Source organism: Camelus ferus, chromosome 19 (assembly GCF_009834535.1).
Source record: "Camelus ferus isolate YT-003-E chromosome 19, BCGSAC_Cfer_1.0, whole genome shotgun sequence".
Lineage (NCBI taxonomy): Eukaryota > Metazoa > Chordata > Mammalia > Artiodactyla > Camelidae > Camelus > Camelus ferus.
In genome coordinates this window covers 24,494,112-24,517,793 of record NC_045714.1, presented here as the reverse complement: position 1 = coordinate 24,517,793, position 23,682 = coordinate 24,494,112, and the positions used below count along the sequence as shown (strand labels likewise).

At 35.1% G+C, this 23,682-nt stretch overlaps 1 protein-coding gene across 1 annotated transcript in view; it reads right to left on the bottom strand.

The window, feature by feature from the left end:
• Positions 1-989: 989 nt before the first annotated feature.
• Positions 990-23,682, bottom strand: part of LOC116658037 (centrosomal protein of 162 kDa-like) — a 60,143-nt gene continuing 37,450 nt past the window's right edge. The window contains exons 3-6 of the mRNA XM_032462342.1: positions 16,285-16,336; positions 11,415-11,537; positions 5,179-5,260; positions 990-1,032 (exon numbers count right to left, since the gene is read on the bottom strand). Of these exons, the coding sequence (XP_032318233.1) occupies positions 990-1,032; positions 5,179-5,260; positions 11,415-11,537; positions 16,285-16,297 (261 nt within the window). The 5' untranslated portion in view covers positions 16,298-16,336. The remainder of the gene's footprint in view (positions 1,033-5,178; positions 5,261-11,414; positions 11,538-16,284; positions 16,337-23,682) is intronic.

Sequence of the window (23,682 nt, the reverse complement as noted above, 5' to 3'; positions counted from 1 at the left end):
TTCTCCAAGCCTAATTCATCAGAGCTTTAGTATTCTGAAGCACATCTTCAAAGTCAGGAACAAAAACAGCAAAATAATAAAACAAAGTAGGCTTTCCAGAAAGGAAAACATGTAATTACAAGAATGAATATGGAGGAGATTAGGGAAGAACACAGTTGAAATGACTTAAAATCTTATCTTTTTTCTCCAGATTTCTCAAGGTAAAAACTGCTTAGTACCCTGTCTTATTCCACAAGGAACTGGAGATAGTTTATGGTTAGTTTATGGTAAACACATAAGTCAAAATCATAAAATAAAAATGGAAGACTGTGGTCATGAGTCTATAAAACAGAATAAATCAAGAACACAGAAAAAAGGAACAGAGATGTGTAAGTTTCTCAACAGTCGCTAACAGCATTTATATGAAATGCCAACTTACCTCCTTTTGCACAACACAGACTACTGATAAGATTGTATAAAAGGCACCAGAATAAACTTAACTTTCTTATGCTACTCAAATTCTAGACTATGTTTGTTTAAAACATTTTAAATGTAAAAAAATGGCTTCTAAGAGAAAGCTAATGCTGCAGTGGCATTTTAAAATCTGGGGATGACAGGGTGTTGTAACAGATAACAGCTCACAGATACCCAGGATCCACGTGGAAGTAGGTCTGTAATCAGTCCCACTGGCTCACAAAGTACATACCTGTCAGCAGCATTTATGTAACGTCATTTATCACTATGTCAAATCAATATAAACTATAAACACTTGCCTTATGTATTTTGTCATCCTGGGGTAATAATCAAGGAACAACAGATATTTTTTTCTTCTAAATATCAAGGTACATTTTATCTATTTGTTCTTCCACAGTATTTACTCTTGGACAGTTATTTTCTGTACCTTCATTTGTTGACTTTTGTAAAACTATATGCTCTTCATTTCTGTCCAAAAATTGGTTCACATTGTTTCTTGAGATATAACATTTGGAATCATCTTAAGGGGTAAAGGGTTAACAATATTCAATTTCTTTATTCTTAGCCAGTTTCTTGTAGCTATAAAACAAAACAGGACACAGAGAATGAACCCTATATGACTCCTCAAATATTAATTTTATAAATATATATGTATACACATGATATACATGGAAACATTTATATTATTAACATATAATACTATTAAATATATTTAATACCTGTAACTCTCAAATTAGGTCATTAATGTTAAATATATTACAATTCTGGTTAACAGAGTATACTCACATGGTGTCACATAATTGTTTTAAATTTCAGATAATAATTTTAATACAGTATAAGGGATTTCATGGTTTACTCAAAGAACTACTTCATAGGAAAGCCAAACCAAACAAGACTGAGATTGCTTTTGTTGAAGAAAAATAAAAAATGAATTTCTAAATGGCCCTTTTGTAATATATCCTTTGTCCATATTATAACATCAACATACATTTGAGGCAGGAAAAACATTTCATACCTTTCCAGTAGAAACTAAAGAAGCAACCATAATTTACATCAATAAAGCATAGAATATAAATATTAAAATGCATGAATTTCATCATGGTATAGGAAAATCTTAAAATCACTAGGATTTTAAAATGAAATCATTTCTGTGGCTTAAAACACTTAAATGCAATGTAACATTTCAGAACATTGCATTTTTAAAATATGAGAAATATCCTTTAAGGAGATGTTATAAATATGGGTGAACATCAGCATATTATGGGAGCTCCAAAAACATGGATATTGTCATTTTCAAATTACCTTAATCATGGTCAGTTAGTTCACTTAATTTTGTAATTTATAAAATAAGATTAAAGAAACGTTTAAGAGGCTACCAATTCATATGAGTTAGATTGGCTTCTCAATAACTGCTAGAAATAACTATGAGAAGTAGCTGGAATCATCAGAAAACCTAAGAGCTCTTCTTTGTGGCAGCAGGACCCAGCCAGCCGCTCACTAACACTGCTTCCCGTGTGTGCCGCGCACCAGCTGAACTGCACTCCACTCCACCTCCAGTCTACACAGGACCATCACCAGTTCCAGCCTTTAGAATGTCAGGCAACAGTGACCAGAAGCTAAAATACGTGTCATGGGCTTAGTGGTTCGGTTCTGGGTGACAAGGAAACTGATACTAGAGGCTGGAGAGGGAGCAAACTCATATTTTATGAAAAGTGACAAAACATTTGCTAAGTTGTCACCTACAGTAGTTTATAAGGCTGACCACTGGCTCCTGAACCTGGGGCCCTCAGCAGAGTCTGAGAACGGTAGGAGAGGACAGGAAGTGTTGAAATGCCAGCTACTACTGGCTACTGCTGACAAGATACTATGGGAAAAATATGAGCTCAAGACAGAATGGGCTGGTCTTTAAAGAAGGAATCCAAGGGAACAGAGTCTAGAAACTCAGGGCCTCTTAGGTTCACTCTCTGCATCTGGACTCAAACAGTAAGATTCAGCACTGAAAAATGCTGTGAAAAAGCAAGGTTTCATGAGAATTCTTTGTTGAAGAGTGATTCAGTTCCTTGGCAAATATCACATCAGAGGTGCCATCTTCAAACTTAAGACTATTGTTCCTCATAATAACCAGACAGCTGCAAATAAACTGAGAAAAAAAAACACACCTAATTTTCTTTAAATGTAGTTACTAGCACATGGGACTGACTGGAACCAAATTGATCAGAAGCCTAAAAAACTTTCTGAAGGAGCTGTAATGACAAAGATGACAAAGAAACCACAACTCTACTTTAAAAAAATAAAAAAAGCTAGAGACTTGTCTGGCAGCCTTAGAACCACCTACCTGCAGGCAGAAAGTGGGTGGAGAAAGAGTGCATTCTCAAAGATGGGCGCCCCCTCCTCCCATTACCCACTTCAGTTGAAGCCAGTGGTGAAGAAACACAAGACCACTGGAACCAGGAGCTACACGGAACAATATATTTATGAAGTAGTTCCTCCTTAAGAGCAGAATAATGGCCTGATTAAGGGAGAAATGCCCAAATTGAAGGTAGGGGGTCTTCATAAGGCCTTTCAGTGGATCTCAAAGCTGCACTACTGATTGCTGTAGCTTCCTCACTCTTCTCCTTTCTGATTAGGAGTAATCTTAGTCTCACCACCATATTGGGGTGGGGAAGGAAGGATGAAACTTGTCTTTTAATTCACTGATTAGTAGACAATGAGGAGCTACACTGAAACCTGACAAAGAGAACCGTGCTTCTCCTGGAAATCCTGGCCTTTCAGATGGATACGTTTCTGAATGGGACTCTGGGCTGTTTGCTTTGGGGAGGGGCTGAGTAGGTCTTCGTTCAAGGAAGAGTGGAATGGATATTTGGCTGTTAGAAGGGAAGTTTCTGGTGGAGACTGGCTAGATGCCTACCAAATGCATTTACATTTCTTTCTGGCCATATGAGCAAACCACACTTCCTAGCCCTCTTGGACCTAGTTTAGTTGGATGTGCTGGTTCTTACCAACACAATGTGGGCTGAAGAGAGGTAACACTCCTGTGATTAGGCAGTTAAAAGGAAGCATGCTAACCATCTATTTCCTTTCCTTATTGACTGATGAGGCCAGGAGGACCTCAAAACCATGTGTTGATGACAGAAAGTCGCCTGGGTCCCTAAATGACTATGTGGAGCAGAGTCCCACCCCCAACTCCACTGAGACACTTGGAATTATGATGTGAGCAAGACATAAGTAATTGATGATGTTAAACTACTAAAATTTTAAGGATTATTTGTTACAGCAGCTAGGATTACTTATCCTATGGTTTACTAAAGAGGTTTTGGATATGTATATTCAACTTTCTACTACTGACATTCCTATAATTATTGTTATGCCTTTAATGTAAGTATACTTGTTTTCAGCTTCTAAACACAAATGTAAACATCTCTATTTAGAATTCACATTATTAAAATTGTGTCAGTTATGCCAACAAAGACACAAGATGTGTAGAAAAATCCCTTCAGTGACCCAAGTGTAGCCCCAAACAGCAGTGATAAGGGAGCCCAATCAGCCCCATAAAAACACTAACTAGCACTGCAGACCAGGGGAGAATGCTAGACTTAGCAGTAAGTAGACAGGGTTTAGGGTAAGCTACAGCACATCACTTTCTCTCAACTAGCACACTCAATACAAAGAAGGCCAGGAAATCACTGCACTATGGATTTCATGATGAGCCTGGGGTTCAAGGAGGGGCTCAAAAACTTGTCTGTTGAAAACACAAATGAACAAATAATACAAGAATGGATGACAGGCTTTTCACAGAAATATTTCACAGAGATCAAAGACCTGACAATCCAAGTGCATTGCTGGGTTATGGCCATGTGATCTTGAACAATTTATTTAACCTCTTTAAGCCTAGGTTTCTCATCTATGAAATGGGAGTGATAATGGAATATATATACCTCATGGGGCTGCTGTAAGATTAAATGAAATCTAATACATAAAGAACCTAGCACAGTATCAGGCCCACAGTAAGTGAGTGGTAAAAATGTTAGCTGTCATCATCTGGTTCTTGTGAGAGCCCCACTGCTAAGTTGGTTCACCTCAGTTTCATCACTTGAATGATGGGGATAAAGATGCCTGACCCACTTATTGTGTGGATCTCATGAGATAATGGATGTGACACTTGTCTTATGACAAGGTTACTGTGACATGGTACCCTGTGCTGGTGAATGACAGCAAGGTCCCACAAGCTTCCATTAAAAGCTACTGGAGCTGGAACATTTTCACAAAGCCTGTTTATCTTGTGACCAAAGAACTCACCCTAGGAGATGATGGCTGGTCTGTGACTAAGTGCAAAACTAACTGGTTTAAAAAGAAGCAAATGGATGACTCATATACAGAATAAAATCCATGTTCTCTCTTACCATTTGAATCAACTGTCCCTGAGCTATTAAAGCTGATGAGACTTTATTTTTCCAGTGAAAAGCTTTAAGATTACCTACCCAATGGTACTAACATTTTTAGTAGCATCTATTTAAGAAAAAATTAGCACTAGAAGAATTTTGATAAACTAGTTGATAGAGACTAATATTAAGGGAAGAGAGGAGTGTCTCACAGGTAGACTCATACTAGCTACCCATTAATCATTCACTAGGGGTGGCTACACAGAACAAATGATGCCAAAAGTTTCCAGTGACAAAACAATAAAGAAATAAACACCCTGCACAATCCATTCCAAAAAACTCTTACCTGACAGGTTGTAAATCAAAACCACCAACTCCAAAGGAATCTATTCTGATAGGCTTCATCAGCTTCTCTACCATGGGCAGATCTAAGAGGGGAGAAAAGTTAAAACAGCAACCAAAAATGTTATGTAAATTGCTTAATTTAACATCTACTACCACCAAAATTACACTGTCTCTGATTGACACAGTTAATAAAATGGCACATATAATAATCCCAGTTTCCCACTGTAAACCTGCTTGTACAAGAAAATCTTCTTAGGTATTTATATTTGAATTATATATTTATATATTTTCTCTCCCTCCCCCCTACACACGTCAAATATACAAGTATGGGTGTACGTACACACACACACACACACACACATGCTAAATATGTATTTAGTTGATCCCAAATACTGTTCTCTATTTAAAAAATAACTTTAGCATATGTTCATGGAAAAGCATAAATAATGTGAAAATACTTAAGAGATTTCTTAATTTGGGAAGACACATTATAGGAGGAACTGAAATTTTACCCTATGTTCAGCTCTAACTTTATAGTTAAACCGATAATTCCTAGATTCCATTTAAACAAACCCTATAAATTCAGATTGAGAAACAATCACTACAGTAAATTGAATTTAAATTACACCACACTGGAAACTGTTCAGAGAGAGTCTCAAAGGAAGCAGCTTTTACCACATTCCGTGGTAGAGATGCTTTTGAGGACCGTTCATCTTCTTGAGGATGCTCTTTCACTGAGCTCTCGGTATTTCCCCCTGCATCACTCTCAGTTCCTTGCTCATCTGCATCTTCCCAAGAAACGGCTACATGACAATACGTCTGGTGTAGAGCCTCAATGTCACTGCTGCTCTGTCTGTAAGAAACATCAGTTGAAATAAATGTAATCTCTAGCATGACCACACAAATACATGAAAATATAAAACACTAATGTCACCCCTTAATCTACCGGAAATGGTGAACAAGGCTGTGGGACAATATGATGTGATAAAGACAGGGTGAAATATAAACTTGCTAGTACGTGGCACAGCCCACCAGCATGAAATCACGGCGGGCTCAGTAACCCCTGTCAGCAGGCGGAGATGCGTCCTGACGGGGTCGTTGTAAAATCTCACTCCACTAGTTACTGTCTCTTCCTACCACCCATAACCAACCTCTGCACTGCATAAAACTACTCCTAAATTTCTCAGACTGACATATTTGTAAGGATTCTCTCTCTCCTCTGCCTCTCTCTCTTTGCCTCCCGATGCCACCAGGCATCTCATCTTCTGTGTTTCTTCCACTGAAATTCAGTCCTCTAACTTTGCCATCCACTATGTGTTCCAATATCCTGTGTTAAAGCTGCTATAACAAAAAAGTAATTTCCTAGTGGCCAAATCCAGCCTTTAAATTTCTTCACCTTTTTAATTTTCTTCACCCTCTGAGACATCTAACACGGCCCTCTCCCTGGGAACTGTTTCTTCCATACAGCGCCTTCCTCTCCCCACCATTCTGATGGATACTTCTCCATCTTTTATGGTACATTGTTCATCTCAGGACTCCATCTTTAGCCCTCTTTTTTAAAAACTCTCTTTTTAGGGAGGAGGGCTGGATAATTTAATCAAGACTTTTCACTTAATTATTACCCATATGCCTGTGACTTACAAATCTATGTCTTTTGTCCTTAATTCTTTTCTGAATATTAAATTTCCAAATAGACATTCAGACTGTTCTATAAGTAAATCACATCTAACACAACCTCAAATGAATTAATTATATTCCCCAACAAAACCAGTTCTACTCCCAGGATCTGATGTTTTAGCCGTGGCATGATTACTCACCCAGTCACCCACAAGAGAAAACCTGATGTCACTGTTCACTCTTCCATCCCTATTAAACTCCTCCCCTTCCCACCGAGAAACAAACTCTGGAAAAAAGAATTCAAAGGACCTAATGACAATAATGATCTAAGATTTTGATAAGTCTTTTCTTAACTCACTTTGTACCTTTCATTACTAACAGTGGAATTTTCAAAGTTAGAGAAAAGAATAAAAGTGTCATAGAAGGGTGGAAAAAAAGAAGAGAAGCAGGGAGACCAGTCTCCTTTTCTCCTGGTATCCATGACTAAGTAATTAATGCCTAAAAATAAGACAGTATATACAGCCTCCTCTTCCTCTACATAATCTGTGAGTTGCATAGTATAAAATTCTGAGGGACTATTTTCAACTCTAAACTTAAGATGTAGCCAAGCCCTACATGTGACTGTGTAAGAATGCCTTACAACGGGCTATCTTTCTATCTAATGCTTCAGGTTGTAATAGAGGAGAACAAATCTGATGCCATATTGGATCTGTTCCTTTAGTTTTAACCACTGTGCCCTGTTTTCTAGGCTTAGTCTTGCCAGCTCTGCACCTTTTGTGAAACAATGTTGCCTTTAGACTGAAATCTACAGGAGAGCCTATTCTTGGGGCTCTGACCTTTAAGGATGTTAGCACTTCCGCACTTATGTAGAGATGGCAAGTTGCAAAATAGAGAATAACCTTTGTTTTGTTGAAGGTTTACAGGGACACACATGGATGGCTGCAAGAACAAAGAATTCCTGCAGCAAGAAGTTTGCAACAATGAACCACACCTCTCCCCTGTGATGTTTTTTGTTGTTGTTGTTGCTGTTATTGTTGTTGTATAAAAGGAGTCTGTATTCTGACTGGAGAAGGATGGCTTCTCCAAGATATTAGTTGGCCATCCTCTTGGTCTGCCGGCTTTCTGAATAAAATCACTTTTCCTTGCCCCAACACCTTGTCTCCAGATTTACTGGCCTGTTTTGCAGTGAGCAGAATGAGTTTGGACTCAGTAACAAGGTCACCACTGCTATTTGAAGCATGCCCAAAAAGGAATAGAGTTGCTTAAATAAATTAAAAACAAAAAAGTAGGGTATATCATCAGAGCAGAATCACTAATTAAGTGGCAGGGATATTCAGTAGGACTCTAGGGAAAAGATCTTGCCTGCCCCCTAAATACTTGATCAGACTCAGAGTAGCCTGACTGAAGGACAGAACTGATTTTATGAACAAAAGAAAAAGGCACAATGTGTTTTTCTCCTCTACAGAAATACCAGGGGGTGTAAGTATTGCTTAGTATGGATAAAATAAATGATCCCAATGGTAACTAGCACAGCAGTACTGAACACTCAACCTAATTTAACAGGTGAGAGGTGTCAGAAAGAAGGGGTTCTAGCATAAAGCAACAGCAGAGCAAACATGCAGAAAAGCAAATGACCTAAAAGTCAGAAATTAGAAATGGAAGGCAGAGAGGCATCAGGGACTGCTCAGACACTGAGCAGGAGAAAGGTATGTTTCTCCTAATTTGAGTCATTAACCTATATTAAAAATAATCCCAGGGTCATGTATGTTATCTCTATTCATGTATTTTATAGAGAGAAAAGTAAAGGGCTGACTTCTCGCCTTTTACATTAGAAAGAGAAAATACTGTGTCATTATTTTGTGTATTATTACAGGTCAAAAGCTTCCTTTTTTTTCCCATTTACAAGTTGAGAAGTGTCAAATTCTACTGTGCAGTGGTAAGGGTCCCAATGTGTAGAATACTGTCACATCCAGTGACTGCGCCAGTCACATGGCCACAGCACAAAACAGCACCTGCCCATGAGACAGATGAAAACAAGCAAAAGGCTAGATCTGGCCCTCATTTTATAGTCATCAACTTTTTAAAGACAATAAAGCACAAGGAATTTCATGAGTCATATTAATAAAAAAGATAATCTTTGACAACATATCACCTAAACCAGGCCTGCTTAATCCCAGAAGACAAATCATTAAAAAAAAAAACAACCCACTGATCTTTTCAGTTTTTAAACTAAGTTCATATACTGATTTGAAGATTTTTCAAGTGTATTTTTGAAATACTAGGTAAATTTAACAGGTCACAGCCAATAGGAATTTATATGCATGCCTCAGGTTCTTTGACATAATCTGTACTATTAATAGAGGTTGATGCACATAATGAGAACCACACAGCTGGCACTGTTTGTTGAATCTCAGCAATATACTAGGCAATATATGTTATCGCAGCTGATCATCCCACGGTCTCATTTTAGAGAAGAGGAAACAGGCTTAGAGGCATTAATTTTCCAATGTCACCCAGCTGCTAACTGGCAAGGCTGGGAATACAAATCCAAGGCCACAAAACAATAAACTCATACTGTACACTCTTCTAGTAAGTGACTCATCAAATTATTTTGGAATCAAGAACATTTAAGAAATAAGGTTAAAAAAATTAGCATTATATAACTGCCCAGATCATCTTAACAGAATTTTTCTTTCAGTAATACATTTTTTTGACTTTTTAAAAAATTGAAGTATAGCCATTTTACAATGCTGTGTCAATTTCTGGTCTACAGCATATTTCAGTCATACACATACATACATATATTCATTTTCATATCCTCTTTCATTATAGGCTTACTACAAGATATTGAATATTGTTCCCTGTGCTATACAGTAGAAATTTGTTGTTTATCTATTTTATACATAGTAGTTAGTATCTGCAAATCTTGAACTCACAAATTCAGTAATAGCATTTTTATTTCTGAGTTTTTCTTATAATCTATAGCAGTGGTTTTCATATTGGGTTTAACAAAATGATAGTTTTCAGAGAAAATCATGGGGTCCACAGATATTTGATTGGAATTTCATTTTAAAACATAAAAACTGTAATAGAAAGTAATCTGCACACTCAGATGTGCCTTTTATGTAACTAATATTTTGAAGACCACCAGCATGGTAACTTGGTCTCCAGCTTTGTTTTCATGCACATCACAGAATCAAGTTCCTCTGGCCATCCTGTGCATACATGAATCTCCCATAATGGGTCACTGACTAGAAAAGCTGTAGCTCTATTTGTCTTTTACAAGAACTCATATTTGCTCACTGAGAACAGTGTAAGCAGACTGACTATCACAGCACATACATGACATGTACTTAATCAGTGGTGAGACAGAGGAGAACTTGCCCAGCACACGTTTTCATCATGGCAGAATATTCAATTGGGTGGTAACAAGTAAATGAGTGATGTGTCTTGATGGAAAATTTCTGCTGTAATTTATTAACTTTTATATTTACATTTTAAAATGGAAGTGGATAAAACTAGATGGTGATTCTTGGAATGGCAGTGATTAGAAATAAGAGATCTGAGTGGACTTTGTGCTTTTGATCATGTTTTGTTTTTTATGATCTGGTTGCTGGTTACATGGCTGTGTTCAGTATTTAAAATTCATCATCTGCACTATGATGATACATGAATTCTTCTACAAGCATATTACAGTTTGATTAAAAAATTTAAAAAACAAAATAAAATAAAAATAAAATGCAAGCAGATGTTCAGAGTTGGCTAGTGATTTATCACTTCTATTGATCTTTTTTTCAAGAGTCTGGATTGGTTTAGTTGACCAAACTAGTCAACTGGGACTTGCAAAGAAAGCTGAAAAGTTCCCATTTGCACCTATTTAAGGGATCAACCAAGAATATTTTTATATTATGCAACAAAAACAAAATATATAAACATACTGGAAGTCTGATGATATAAGAATATAACAAATATCTGTAACTCCCAATTTTAACAGTAGTGGTCTGTTTTAATTGCTGTCACTAATTTTTAAAGTAAATGTCATGAATGTAAACATTTATATTTATACTGATAAAATATCATTTTTATCTGTAAAGAGAGTACTATCTAAGATTCCATTTGGAGATAAGGGTTCCACTGCTTTTTAAAAAAGTCTGAAAAGGCATTGTCTTAAAGACCTTTACAACCATTGGTGAAGTCTGGATGGTCCTAGACATTTCAGAATTTGGGGATGTGAGCTAACTTTTTCCTATACAGAGAGAACTATGGAAAAGCCCAAAACAAAAGTCTCAATTCTTCTACACATGGCAAATTTAACTGAATACTCTGGGGGCACAGAAAATTAGTTAATATTCATCTACAGTACTATACTTTGTACCAACAGCATTCATTCATTTTTTAAAAAGTATTTATTTAAAAACACACTTCACTGAGACTGCTAGCATTAAGTGTCACCATTAGCAAGTTCAGATTATTTACACAGAAAGAGGGAGAAAATGTGAAATGTAAAGTTTTATTGTTGACAGTTATTATGTATGTTATTATGTATTATATGTATTTCCCTAGAAATGAAGTCAACTAGTCACAGACTCTGACATACTTAGAGAACAGCTAGTTTCTCACTTTCACCCGTCCCTGTCGTTTCATTATCAGTCACACCCGGCGGGGCCTTCGGCTTAGCTGTTGCTTTGTCCTGCTCATCAAGGCTGACCTCTGCAACAGAGTCTAATGAGCCAAGCAGCACTACTGGAATAACACAGAAGAAAAAAATATTAGGAATATAGAGAAGTCTGTATGGTTACATTAATAAAATATTTACATCATATGTAATCTGTATGAAAGAAAGATAAATATTTACATATAAAGACTACATAACCATATATCTAAGACAAGCATGATTTTCTTCTTATGCACAAGAGTAGGCTTACCTCAACATATATCTATGCTTATATACTGTTCTAATGTACATTTATATGGGAAAGGCAAAGGGCCTGAAAAAATTAACAAAATAGAAACATTCCCTCCCTTATTGATGTGTAAGTAGCCAATGAAAAACTATGTATTTAAGATGCATAACTTGTTGTTATGCATTCTTATTGCTGTATAGTTTCTACTGTGTAAAAATACCAATGGTGAGAATAGCTTTTACAAGCTCTACCTCAAAGGGCATTTGTATAAGAAGGTCAAGTTTAATAATTGCTGTTACGTTATTTGGAAAAATCTGTACTCTTGATATGCTTGACAAATTTTTATTTCACCAATTTAAAAAAATTTACATTATAGCTGGGTCTTAATTATCATCAACAGCTTTTAGGGTTTTGGCTTTCAAATATGGTCCTAATAGCTAAACTAGTGAATGCTGGAATAATACACCATTACTAATTTTCCTAAGTGAACTGTACTGTAGCACTAAGGAATCAAATAGCAAATAAGGGAAAGCATCTCTTTATAAAATTACTTCTGTTAGTAAATGAAAAAGAAATGAGAGAATTCAAAGGCTAATAACACTTTTCAACCTCCAATAAATTAATGAATGGAGGCATCAAATATCAATAGCTGCAAACATCATAAAAAGGAGACGAGACACTAGGTGACTCTTTATGAAATAACACACCACACTCTGACAGAGGATCAAATTCAAGCCTAATCATGCCTCTGGATCCAGTTGCCAGTTTGAGGAAGTAAAAAGGCTAAACTGTACCACCTGTATGCAATCAGTCAAATCCAGACTATGAAAAACAGGTCAAACAGGTATATTTCAAGGAAGGTATGAAAAATAAATCTGTAGACCAAAACAGACTTACAAGGAACTCTCTTTGTAAATGGTCAGAATTAAACACTAGTACCTAGGGAGACATACTTGGGTAAGAGAATCATAAACAAAAGGAAGTGATTCCTGTAACAGTAACTTAGAGGAAAAGACTTATTTAAAGGAAGGGAAGGGGCTATGATTGAGTCAGAGCACATGGATGAGCTTCTGGGAGAGCTGGCAAATTTCTGTGTATTGGGCTTTGTGGTAGTTATAAGAATGTATTATCAATCAATATAAAAAAACTGATTAAAAAATGGGCAAAAGATCTGAATAGATATTTTTCCAAAGAAGATAAACAGATGGCTAACAGGCTCCTAAAAAGACATTCAACTTTGCTAATCATCAGAAAAATACACATCATAACCACAATGAGATATTTTGTCACACCTGTCAGAATGGCCATCATCAAAATATCTACAAATAACAAATGCTGGCAAGGATACAGAGAAAAGGGAACCCTAGTACACTGTTGATGGGAATGTAAACTGGTACAGCCACTACAGAAAACAGTATGGAAGTTATTTAAAAAAACTAAAAATAGAACTATCACAGACCCAGCAATGGAGGAGGAAGCTAGTGTGTCTATCTACCTATATATGTGTCTAGCTAATGGAACAGGAGGCTAGTGTGTCTTTGTCTGTCTGTGTGTCTATCTAATGGAGGAGGAGGAGGAGGCTAGTGTGTGTCAGTCAGTCTGTCTGCCTGCCTGTCTGTCTATCTAATGGAGGAGGAGGTGGCTAGTCTGTCTGTCTATCTATCTGTATGTCTATCAATCTAACAGAGGCAGAGAAGGCTAGTGTCTATGTGTCTTTCAGTCTATCTATGCATCTGTTTAGCTAATAGAGGAGGAGGCTAGTGTGTCTATTTATCTACCTAACTGAGGAGGAGGAAGAGGCTACTGTGTCTGTCTGTCTTTATATCTATCTAATACAGGAAGAGAAGGAGGTTAGTATGTCTGTCTATCTACTTAATTGAGGAGGAGTAGGAGGCTAGTGTGTGTGTGTGTCTATCTGAGGAGGAGGAGGAGGCTCTTGTTTCTGTCTGTATGTGTGTCTGTCTGTCTCTATCAATCTATCTATCTATCTATCTATCTATCTATCTATCTACCTAATTGAGTAGGAGGAGGAGGCTAGTGTGTCTGTCTGTCGGTCTGTGTCTGTCTTTATAACTAACATAGGAAGAGGAAGAGGTTAGTCTGTCTGTCTAGCTATCTATCTAATGGAGAAGGAGAAGGCTAGTGTGCTTTTCTGCCTGTCTTTCTGTGTATCTATTTATCTAATAGAGGAGGAGGTTGGTGTGACTATCTATCTATATATGTCCCTATCTAATGGAGGAGGGTAGTGTGTCTCTCTGTCTATGTGTCTATGTATCTAATCGAGGAGGAGGCTAGTGTGTCTAGCTGTCTATCTATCTACATATGTGTCTATTTCTTAAGTCACCAGTTGGAGTTAGTAGAAGAACTGAAACTAAAAATTTGTGTCTTACAACATAAATCTCTAAACAGACTATATAATGCCAAGAAAAACTTAATCACTCTCAGAATATGTAACATCAGAAGCATGATTTTGTTACACTACTAATTATGATGCATTTGTATTTAATAACATTCTACTATTTCTAAGGCTTTGTTATTTCTTGAGACATAAGATGTCATTTAGAAATCTGATAAACATCTTAAAATCCTGTTTTCCTAATTCCTCTTAAAAGAAGCTACAAAAAAGGAGAAAAAGAAGGGATATGATATATCTCTCCCTACAAAACATTTTCTATCTCTAATATCCAACTATTTGATTCTATTTTCTAACAGTCATGAATTGGCTACAAGCACTTTATGAATGTAAAATGAATAATAACAAATTCATATTTTAATTTGGTTATGTTAATGTTTAATGTCTAAAACTTGAAATATTATATTGGGAAGAATTCCAGGTACACTATTCATTTATGTGTGCAATTTTGGAAAAGTTCATTAACTTCTATGATTTTCTGTTACTTCAATCTAATGTATAAAAGATCACATTACAGTTTTTAATAAATAAGTTCATTAAGATAAATGAAAATGCATAACTCATTATAAGTGCTCAATAGTATTTTCTTCTCTCTTTCATGAGGTTGGATTGTAAATTTCCTTAGTAACTGTTAATGATGGTAGGCCAGTTTGTACTATTACATTAAAAGATTTTAATTTCACGTGATGGTGACTTATTTCACAAAACACTCAGCATGATATTAGTGCCTGCAACCTTTTCTGGCATGTAAACTATGCTCAATTATCTGTAGACTTCAGTCAATGATACATGAACCTAAAGATGTTAGCACATATCCTGACTTTTCTTTTTCTTTTTTTTTAATTGCTGAAATCATTCCCAAGGTCTGCATTAAAAAAGGTAGGGATATCAGAATACTGTATTATATGCTGTGAAAGTAGAATCAAAATAGTCAACTGACCCAATCACAATAGCCTTTACTATGTTTCTGTCTTCAGTTACGCCAGGTGTTGGGCTTAGAAGATTAAAAAATATCATAGTGAGGAATAAAGGAGGCTTCATCCATGATTAACCTGTCAGGCCTACATTTCCATAAATCACTAGTAATATATAATTTTATATAACATATAATGCACATATCATTATATAATAATTTGTATAGCTATTACTTACTAAATGCCTGCTGTTAACTTAGGCTGTGTGTTAAGCACTTTATTTTCACTGTTTCACACCTCTAAACTACTCATGCATAAGTACTACCATCCCATTTACAAATGACAAAACTGATGTACACAAAATAAAATTTTTCCCCAAATTTACATTAATAGTTACTGACAAATCCTGGATGTGAAGAGAATCTATAACACTAGCTTAGAGCAGCCATCATAACAAACTAGCAGCCAATCATCCCCATCATAGGCAGGGACAGAACTATCACCATTCACAGTGTATCATCTAACCAGAAAGTAAGTCAGAGAAGGAAACCAAGCATCTTTATAAAACTTTCTTGGAAGCCAAAGAGAGATGTTCTTCACTCACCACCCACTCTATTGGGACCTATCAATAGTCTCTAATTCAGTAAAGTATGTTTAAATATCTTAAGAAAGGAGACACTTACTGAAGTCATACAGCCACTGCTTGTGCATCAAGGGGTCCTTGATGGAAAAAATAGTGAAATCTCTGAGAGAATCACCACATATCCTGAACTGAACCCTGAACTGCTGCTGCCCAAATCATTGGTGAGGAGGGGAAACAGTGCTGAGAAGTGTCTGGCTCTTTAGAATGCCATGGTCCAACACTGGAAACAAGATCTAAGTCCTTCATACATGGAAATATAAGGTTTGGTGTGATAAATATGTTAAAAATGTGAAAAGGATGCAAGGAACTATATTCAATATCTTGTAGTAACCTATAATGACAAAGAATATGAAAGGAAATACATGAGTGTATATGTATGACTGAAATATTATGCTGTGCACCAGAGGTTGATGCAACACTGTAAACTGACTATGCACCAAAAAAAAAAAAAAAAGGTGAAAAGAAATATCTTATTTTTATATCCTTAGAGGAGATTAATAAAAATTGATTCAATATTTTATAACAGCTCAATTTGCAGTGATTTATGGTTAGTAAGAAAGACTAGTTCAAAAGCAGGGTCTACTAAAATTAAACTACGTATGTGAATAAAACTTACAGAAAACAGTCATTTTTGTTAGCCTTTTGATCAAATGAAAGAATCTCCAAATCTATGAAATATGAAGTAGGAAAATATGAATTTTAGAATGCCTTCTGATTTCATATAAACAAGTCTGGCTCCTTATTTTTATTCAAATGGAGATCAATAACCTTACTACTTATGAGTAATTACCACAGTGACACCATGACCAAGTTAAAAGGGCATGCAAAAGTAGATTACATTTTCCTTTCTAAATGTCTTTTTCTTCATGACTGCATCAGAAACTTCACATTTCACAGATCAACTGATATCCTTGTGTCCAGTGTGTATAAATGTGTTTCATCTCTTTTAATTTCATTTTCCAGAGAATGAAAATTCCTGACCTCTAACCAGAAATAATAGCATGTTATTTATTAGAGGCAGTGAGAAGATCCCACCAATATGCATGAATGCTATGAAACCAAATGGCTGAGAATTTGTTTTTAATCACAAAGAATTAGTAGTTATTTTTAAGCCTCATGGTAATTGAGGGCCAGGTTTAAATGCACTTACTATCATATCATTATAATAAAATAAAATTTAGAATAAATACCCTAAAGTACAGAAGGGAAAGCATATGAAGTGTTTTATAAATTCCTGCAAGTTCGTACACTTTTTGATGTACATATTCCCATTACATTTGATTTTTTAACCCCATTAACTCAAATATTGGTAGAAAAACATATACATATTTATGAATTATAATCTCATCCAGAATGTCAACACTGCTTTGCAATCACCTATCTCTACTCTCTCTCTTTCTGGTATGCAAGAGAAGACAGATCTGTATAGAATTCTTCCTTTGGGTTCAACATCATCATTTCTTTATGCTCTTTCCCTTGATTTTTTTTTTTCAGTCTCTCTCATTGGATCTATATGCAGAGTTTTCAATGTTTATGTTTCTTAGGATTCTGGAACTGGAACTCTTTCCTATTCCATGCTCTTTGGGAGCATGCTATTCCCAAAGACCTCCAAGTGGCTTCACTTAACTTCAAAATCTATTCAGGCACACTGGTTTCTCTACTGCATTCCATTTACATTTTTAAATATCAGTCTCCATGTAGATGTCCAATAGAAACCTACATTTAGCTTTAAATCTATATACCTGTTCCTACACATGTATTTTCTAGCTTAGTTACCTCATGATTCAGTTGACCAAGTTATAAGTCTCACAGTTATCTTTGGCTCCAAAACCCCCAATAATCCAATCACAGACTTGATTTTGGATCCAAAATATCTTTGGAGTATGTCTTTATTGCTCCCAAATAGGGCAAACCTTTTCTATATGTAATCTAGTCTCTTTCTCACTGGTCCTCTTACCACTTCTCATTCACTATTTTATTCTTCTGATTTGATGATAAATTTTATTTTTGAAATTCAAATCTAAGCATGTGACTCATTAAGGATCTTGGAAATAAAGTTACATTATTATATATGAATTCAGTAATTTTCCAAAGAAAGAACCCTGGGACATTTGGTCTTTCCTGGAACATTGAAATGCATATTTTTAACTCTAAGTCAGGTTGCAGATTGAACTATAAACAAAGAGAAGTGACTTTAATGCATATAGATCATAAAATATATGAGGTGAGCACCTGAATGATAACATCAATCAAATTTATAATGCTGATAAGTGAGTCTAAGATAAGCTCTGGAGCTAAAGTCAGGTTTGTGATTCAGGTGAGGCTTTTCAAGGTAAGAGTTCATGCTTGTATTCATTTCCTATTGCCACTGTAACAAATTACTACAAACTTATTGGTATTAATAAATCATAAATTCATTATCTCATAGTTCTGGAGGTCTGAAGTCAGAAATCATCAGATACACGAGCTGACATCAAATTATCAGCAAGGATGCTTCCTTGTGAAGGCTGAGAGGAAAATCCAATCACCTTGCCTTTTTCAGCTTCCAATGGCCTGTATTCCTTGGCTTCTGCTCTTTCTCCATCTTTAAGACACATCTTCCAGTTTCTACTTTCCTCATCACATCACCTTTTCCCCTTTGGTAGTCAAATCTCCCTCTGCCTCCCCTTTATCAGGACACTGTGATCACAGGTAGGCTCATGAGGGTGTTCCAGGGTACCTTCTCCCATCTCAGGATCTTTAATTTAATCTCATCTGCAGAGTCCTGTTTGCTCTATAAGGTATCATTCACAGGTTCCAGGATCCAGGACCTGGATATCTTGGGAGGTCGTTATTCTGCCTACCACAATGTTCCAGCCCCCAACATAACTTTACACATACACACAGTAATTTTACATACACACACACACACACACACACACACACACACAAGTTTCAATTGTATATGGCTTTGCCAAATTCCTACTCAACCTCAAAACCAGTTTGGTTTCTAGGGTGAGTAGGAATTTGGTATGGCATTACCTCTTCTATAAGGCTTCTTCTAATATCCTTCACTGTCTTCAAGATCATCCCTCTGAACTTCGTACATATTTTTGTGAGGTGATTCACTTGGTTGCAACTCTTGTTATATTTGAGATTCTTGTATATTTTTATTTTTGCAACCCTAGTGATTAGCACAATAACAACCCAAGGTATAATGATACAGTAACACATAAGAAAGCGTTGCATTGTGCACTACATAAAAATGTTTACTGATTTCTAGAATTCCTTGGGTAGTCACTTGGCACACAATGTTTACTCTAATTGATAATATGTAATCAACTGAGTAATTAGTATTTATCATATGCTTACTATGTGTAGGTATTGTGAAATTTTTTACTTCAAGTATCAGTTTATTTGAAGACAAGTGAATACAAGTGAAGACAGTAAGTTGTGAAGAAGTAAAATAACTCTCAGATAAATTAAGATAAAATACTTCTTAGTTTAAAAAAATGTTTTTTTCTCTATATTATGTATACATTCTACTTTAATCAAAAGAAAAGTATAAGAGGTAGCAGAAAATTATTTCAAACAATCAGATTAAACTTTTATTTTATATGTGTTTATGTGGATCACAGTTAATTTCTGTTCCCTTCATGTAAAAACTATGCACATGCTAGATACTTTTATTTAAAATATTCAAACTTTGGTGACTTAATGCTCCAGTGTTAAAATAAGTCTACAGTCAAGCTTCTGCATTAAAAATATGTAGATTACATTTTGGATAATACAGTTTGTAAAAAAAAATACAGTAAATTTGATATTAGTAGTTACAATAAGGCAGAGTTTATAATATTTTAATCTCAACGCTGCCAATAACTAGTTGTGTAACTTCAGGCAAATAACTTAATCTTTCAAAATATCCATTTCCTCATCTCTAAAATGGGTAAACACTGGCATTTATTTACCTGATAAATTAGCTTATTGTAAGAAGTAAACAATGCGGTGCCTATAAGGCATTTAGGTCAATGTCTACCTTCAATAAATTGTAGCTATGAAATTTCTTCTAAATTGTGCCACAGGGCTGTGGCTAAATCATAGCTTTTCCAATAGCTAAACAACTTAATTTTATTTTAGGCCAGAATTAGGATACACTTGACATTAATGAGATTCCAAACCTAATATATTGAAAATATGGGTCACAATAGAAAGAGCTGGGGGTTATATGTCTCCGTAGGTATCTCAATAAATGAGATGAAGTAAGAAGGAGTTAAGGGTTGTCTTAGAGAGACATGAATTCTAGTTAACTTAGAGCAAGGCAGAAGGTACTTTGTTGTCTCTGAAGGTTGCTTCCTCACATAATGAAAATAAACTTAGTTTAGATCTTAGCAACTTTTCTGAAGGAGCAAAGCATCTTCATGGTGTCACCAGTTTGCCCCCAGTTTAGTTAATTGTCTCAAGTTCTTCCAACTTAAATAAAGTCTGTATAATATAAAGTCTGAGGACCTAGTGTATAATTTGGGGACTATAACTGATAACACTGTATTTAATTGAAATTTTCTAGAAGAGTAGAACTTAAAAGGTTCTCATTTTTTAAAAAGATAAGATGTGAGGTGGTGGTATTTTTAATTAACTATGGATTCCTTTCACAATATATAATAAGTATATAAAATCATCATGTTGCACATTTTAAATAATACAATTTGATTTGTCAATTGTACCTCAGTAAAGCTGGAAAAAAATAAATTCTCACTGAGAAAAAAAAAGTTTGCATGTTATTTTCTCAAGACATGTTTTACAATTCTATACTATGAAGGAAAAGGAATATCAAAAGTAGTCAAAAAGTTTTACTTTCTAAAAGCCTTAATTACAAATTAGTCACTTTTTCAATTCCCATTTTACTAGTGTTTGAAGTATATTACTAAAGCATTTATAAAAACATTCTCTCTTAGGGCCACTGTAATTTTATTTACTCCATTTTTCACCATCATTCAAAAATCTGCAATGTTGCATATTGAGCCAAAAGAGTTGATGTACTAACAAGGAGGGATATTAATGAAAGAATGATTCTAACTCTATACAAAAGTCTCCCTAATCTTTGGTTTGTAGCATTACAGATTGTCTATTCACTGTATCATTTGTCAACATGCTATTATTATGAAAAGACTGAGTAATATACCATAATTTCAAATTATGTCAGAGTTTTAAAGCAAAACAAAAAACTTTGGCTGTTTTCCACCAATATTTACCATCTCTTTCCATTTATGAATATTTTCTTTATGAATAATGTTTGGATATAAAGAAGCTGTATAACCACAGAGATTTACATTTTACTTGCATATAATAATTGGTAAGAATAATGTAATGCCTTGGTGAAGTACATAAAAACTGCACTTACTTGTTCACTAGCCATGTTGAACACTGCCAGGAGCCCTATTTCTAACACATCTGTGTAACTAATAAACTGCCTTCAGGCTAAAGCAGCTAGTACACAATGTCTTTGTCACTGAGAAGTGGCAAAACTCTCTTGACTTAATGATTAAAAATGTTTTCTCACTTCTTCCTTGTAGGAAAACTCTAGATCCTCTTGAAATGTTTGGTCACTTCATTTGGAAAGCAGATGAAATGAACACCTAGATGCTACTGTTTCATTGCTGTTGTTTAAGTTGCTGTATAAACTGTTAGGGAATAAAAGCTGTTAGGGAATAATAATCCAAAACAATAACAACAAAACCTAAGATATAGTCCGTAGATTTCTATTTTAAAATACACTCTATCAACACTTAAAAGGGAACCAACACAGATTACACAGTGAAAAAAATAAATTAATGGGAGAAAATATTTTTTCAAATATTAATTGCTTCTAACTTTTATCTCAGTTGGAAAGAATGAAGTATTAATGAGCTTTTAATCTCCATAAGGGTAAATTAAATTTACACAGAGTAATCTCTGATCCCTAGTCACAGCTTACACTTTGTAATCTCAGCTGGTTGTCCAGCAGTCTTGGTGTGGGAGGTTGGGATGCTTATTGTAAATTCATTACTAATAATGTAAAAATAACTTGAAGCTTTTCTACTCATAGTGGGTAAATCATACCATTTTCATATACAAAAGAATAGGTTAAAAAAATGTTTGGCAAAATACAGCAATCAAGGTAACTGAAACTTTGCTTCTTGGTAAGCACAATAAAAGCAGTTACAACTTCAGATTAGTAGCCTGTTCAAAGCTATTTTACCCATAAAAGTAAATTTATTTTAACTTTGAAAAAAGATCAAATTAGTTGCAGTATAAATACTGAGTGACTATTATGAACCTAACTGGGCAGTTTATACCTCTGCATGTGCAAACAAAATAGTTACTTTTTAAATGCCGTTTACAACATTGATACATAATGATCCATGCTGATAACATGGACTTTCTTCATTGAATATAAGTAAAATTTCAAATGTATGTGGAAAAAAAAGTGAAAAGCAAGCAGATAATATGGGACAAATTAATGAACATCTTACTAATTTCAATATTCTCTTCTAACCTTAAAATAAGCAGATACCTTGGGTTATCTATTGGCATTGCACTAAATTTTCATTTTAAATTATGAGTCTCATTTTTTAATATAATAATCTATGTTCTTTTTCAGCATATAAAGATTTTCATCTCAACTGAACAGCTTCTTTTATTTACTCTGTAAGAATGTACTCACAAACTAAATTAGGAAGCTTTATGGCTTCTAACTTTTACCCATACTGGATAAAGTCAAAGTCCTGATAAGCAAATATGGGACTGTAATTTGGTCCTTTGATATTCACACTTAGAAACATACTGAAAGTTACACTGCTTACCCCAGAATATTCAGCTATGTGGAGGCAAAATTCAATCCAACATCTGATCACAGTGAAAACTTGCCCTCTTTCCCAGAAACCTCTCTGCCTCTAGTGTTTTTAATAGGATATCCCTGTCCCTGTAACTCCAGGAGTGTAGCAGTTGTCAGTGTGAGTTCTTTCTGAGATAAAAAGACCTCAATAGGATCCCAGCTGTACCATTTATCTGCTGCATTACTTTACAGAACTTATTTCCCTCAGTTTCCTCATTAGTAAAACAGTAATAATGACTGCCTCTCAGATTGTTGGGAAGATTAAAATTACATAGTGCCTGTATTCAGCACAATGGCTATCACATGTTATAAACACAATAATGCTAGAGGTAACTATCATCATTTATGTGTCTTTGGCAAATCATTTTACCTCACTCTAGACTTTGATGTCCTCATTAATAAACTAAATTAGTGAAATGTTCTCTTCCATAAGTCTTTTATTTTTCTATAAAAATAATGGCAATAATGCTACTATAATCAAGTAAATTAAAATTTGGTAAGTTTTTATTAAACTGTATTCAGTGCAAAACAATCTGTCTTATATATAGGACAGAATCTTACATTACAAACTGAACTTGGACTTTGAACAGAACACTGGAACAGAAATTGGCTTAGCTATTTTTGTAAGTATTATATAATACATTCCATAAGAGAAATAATCAGACCCTAATATGTAATTTTGTTATCTGAAGTTAATGTGTAGTTAATAGGGATGACAGGTATCAAAGACATGGAGGCCCTATTCAAAACCTAAAGACATAAAACATTTGATGGAAAAAAAATACAACATAGAATAGTATAACTATCATTAGATGGTGTACTAATTACTTGGCATAAAAAGGCTCTGTCTTGTGATCCTTGCTCCAGCCAGATTGTAAGGATGCTTTTCTGGAAGGTACTGGACAAGCTCCTACCTTAAAATCTTTGCACATGCAGTTCTCTGCCTAAACATATCTTGCTCCCTCATTTCCTTTATGTCTTTGATGAAAATAAAGCTCTGAAGGTCCTTCTCTGCTCATTTTATTTATAATGTAAACTCCTTCCCCAGCTGAGGCAATCTTTATTCCCTTTCCTCTTTCAACACCTTCACCTCATTTAAAACCCTTTTAAAAACTGATAGCATTTATCACTACTTAATACAGCACATGTTTTTATTATTTATTT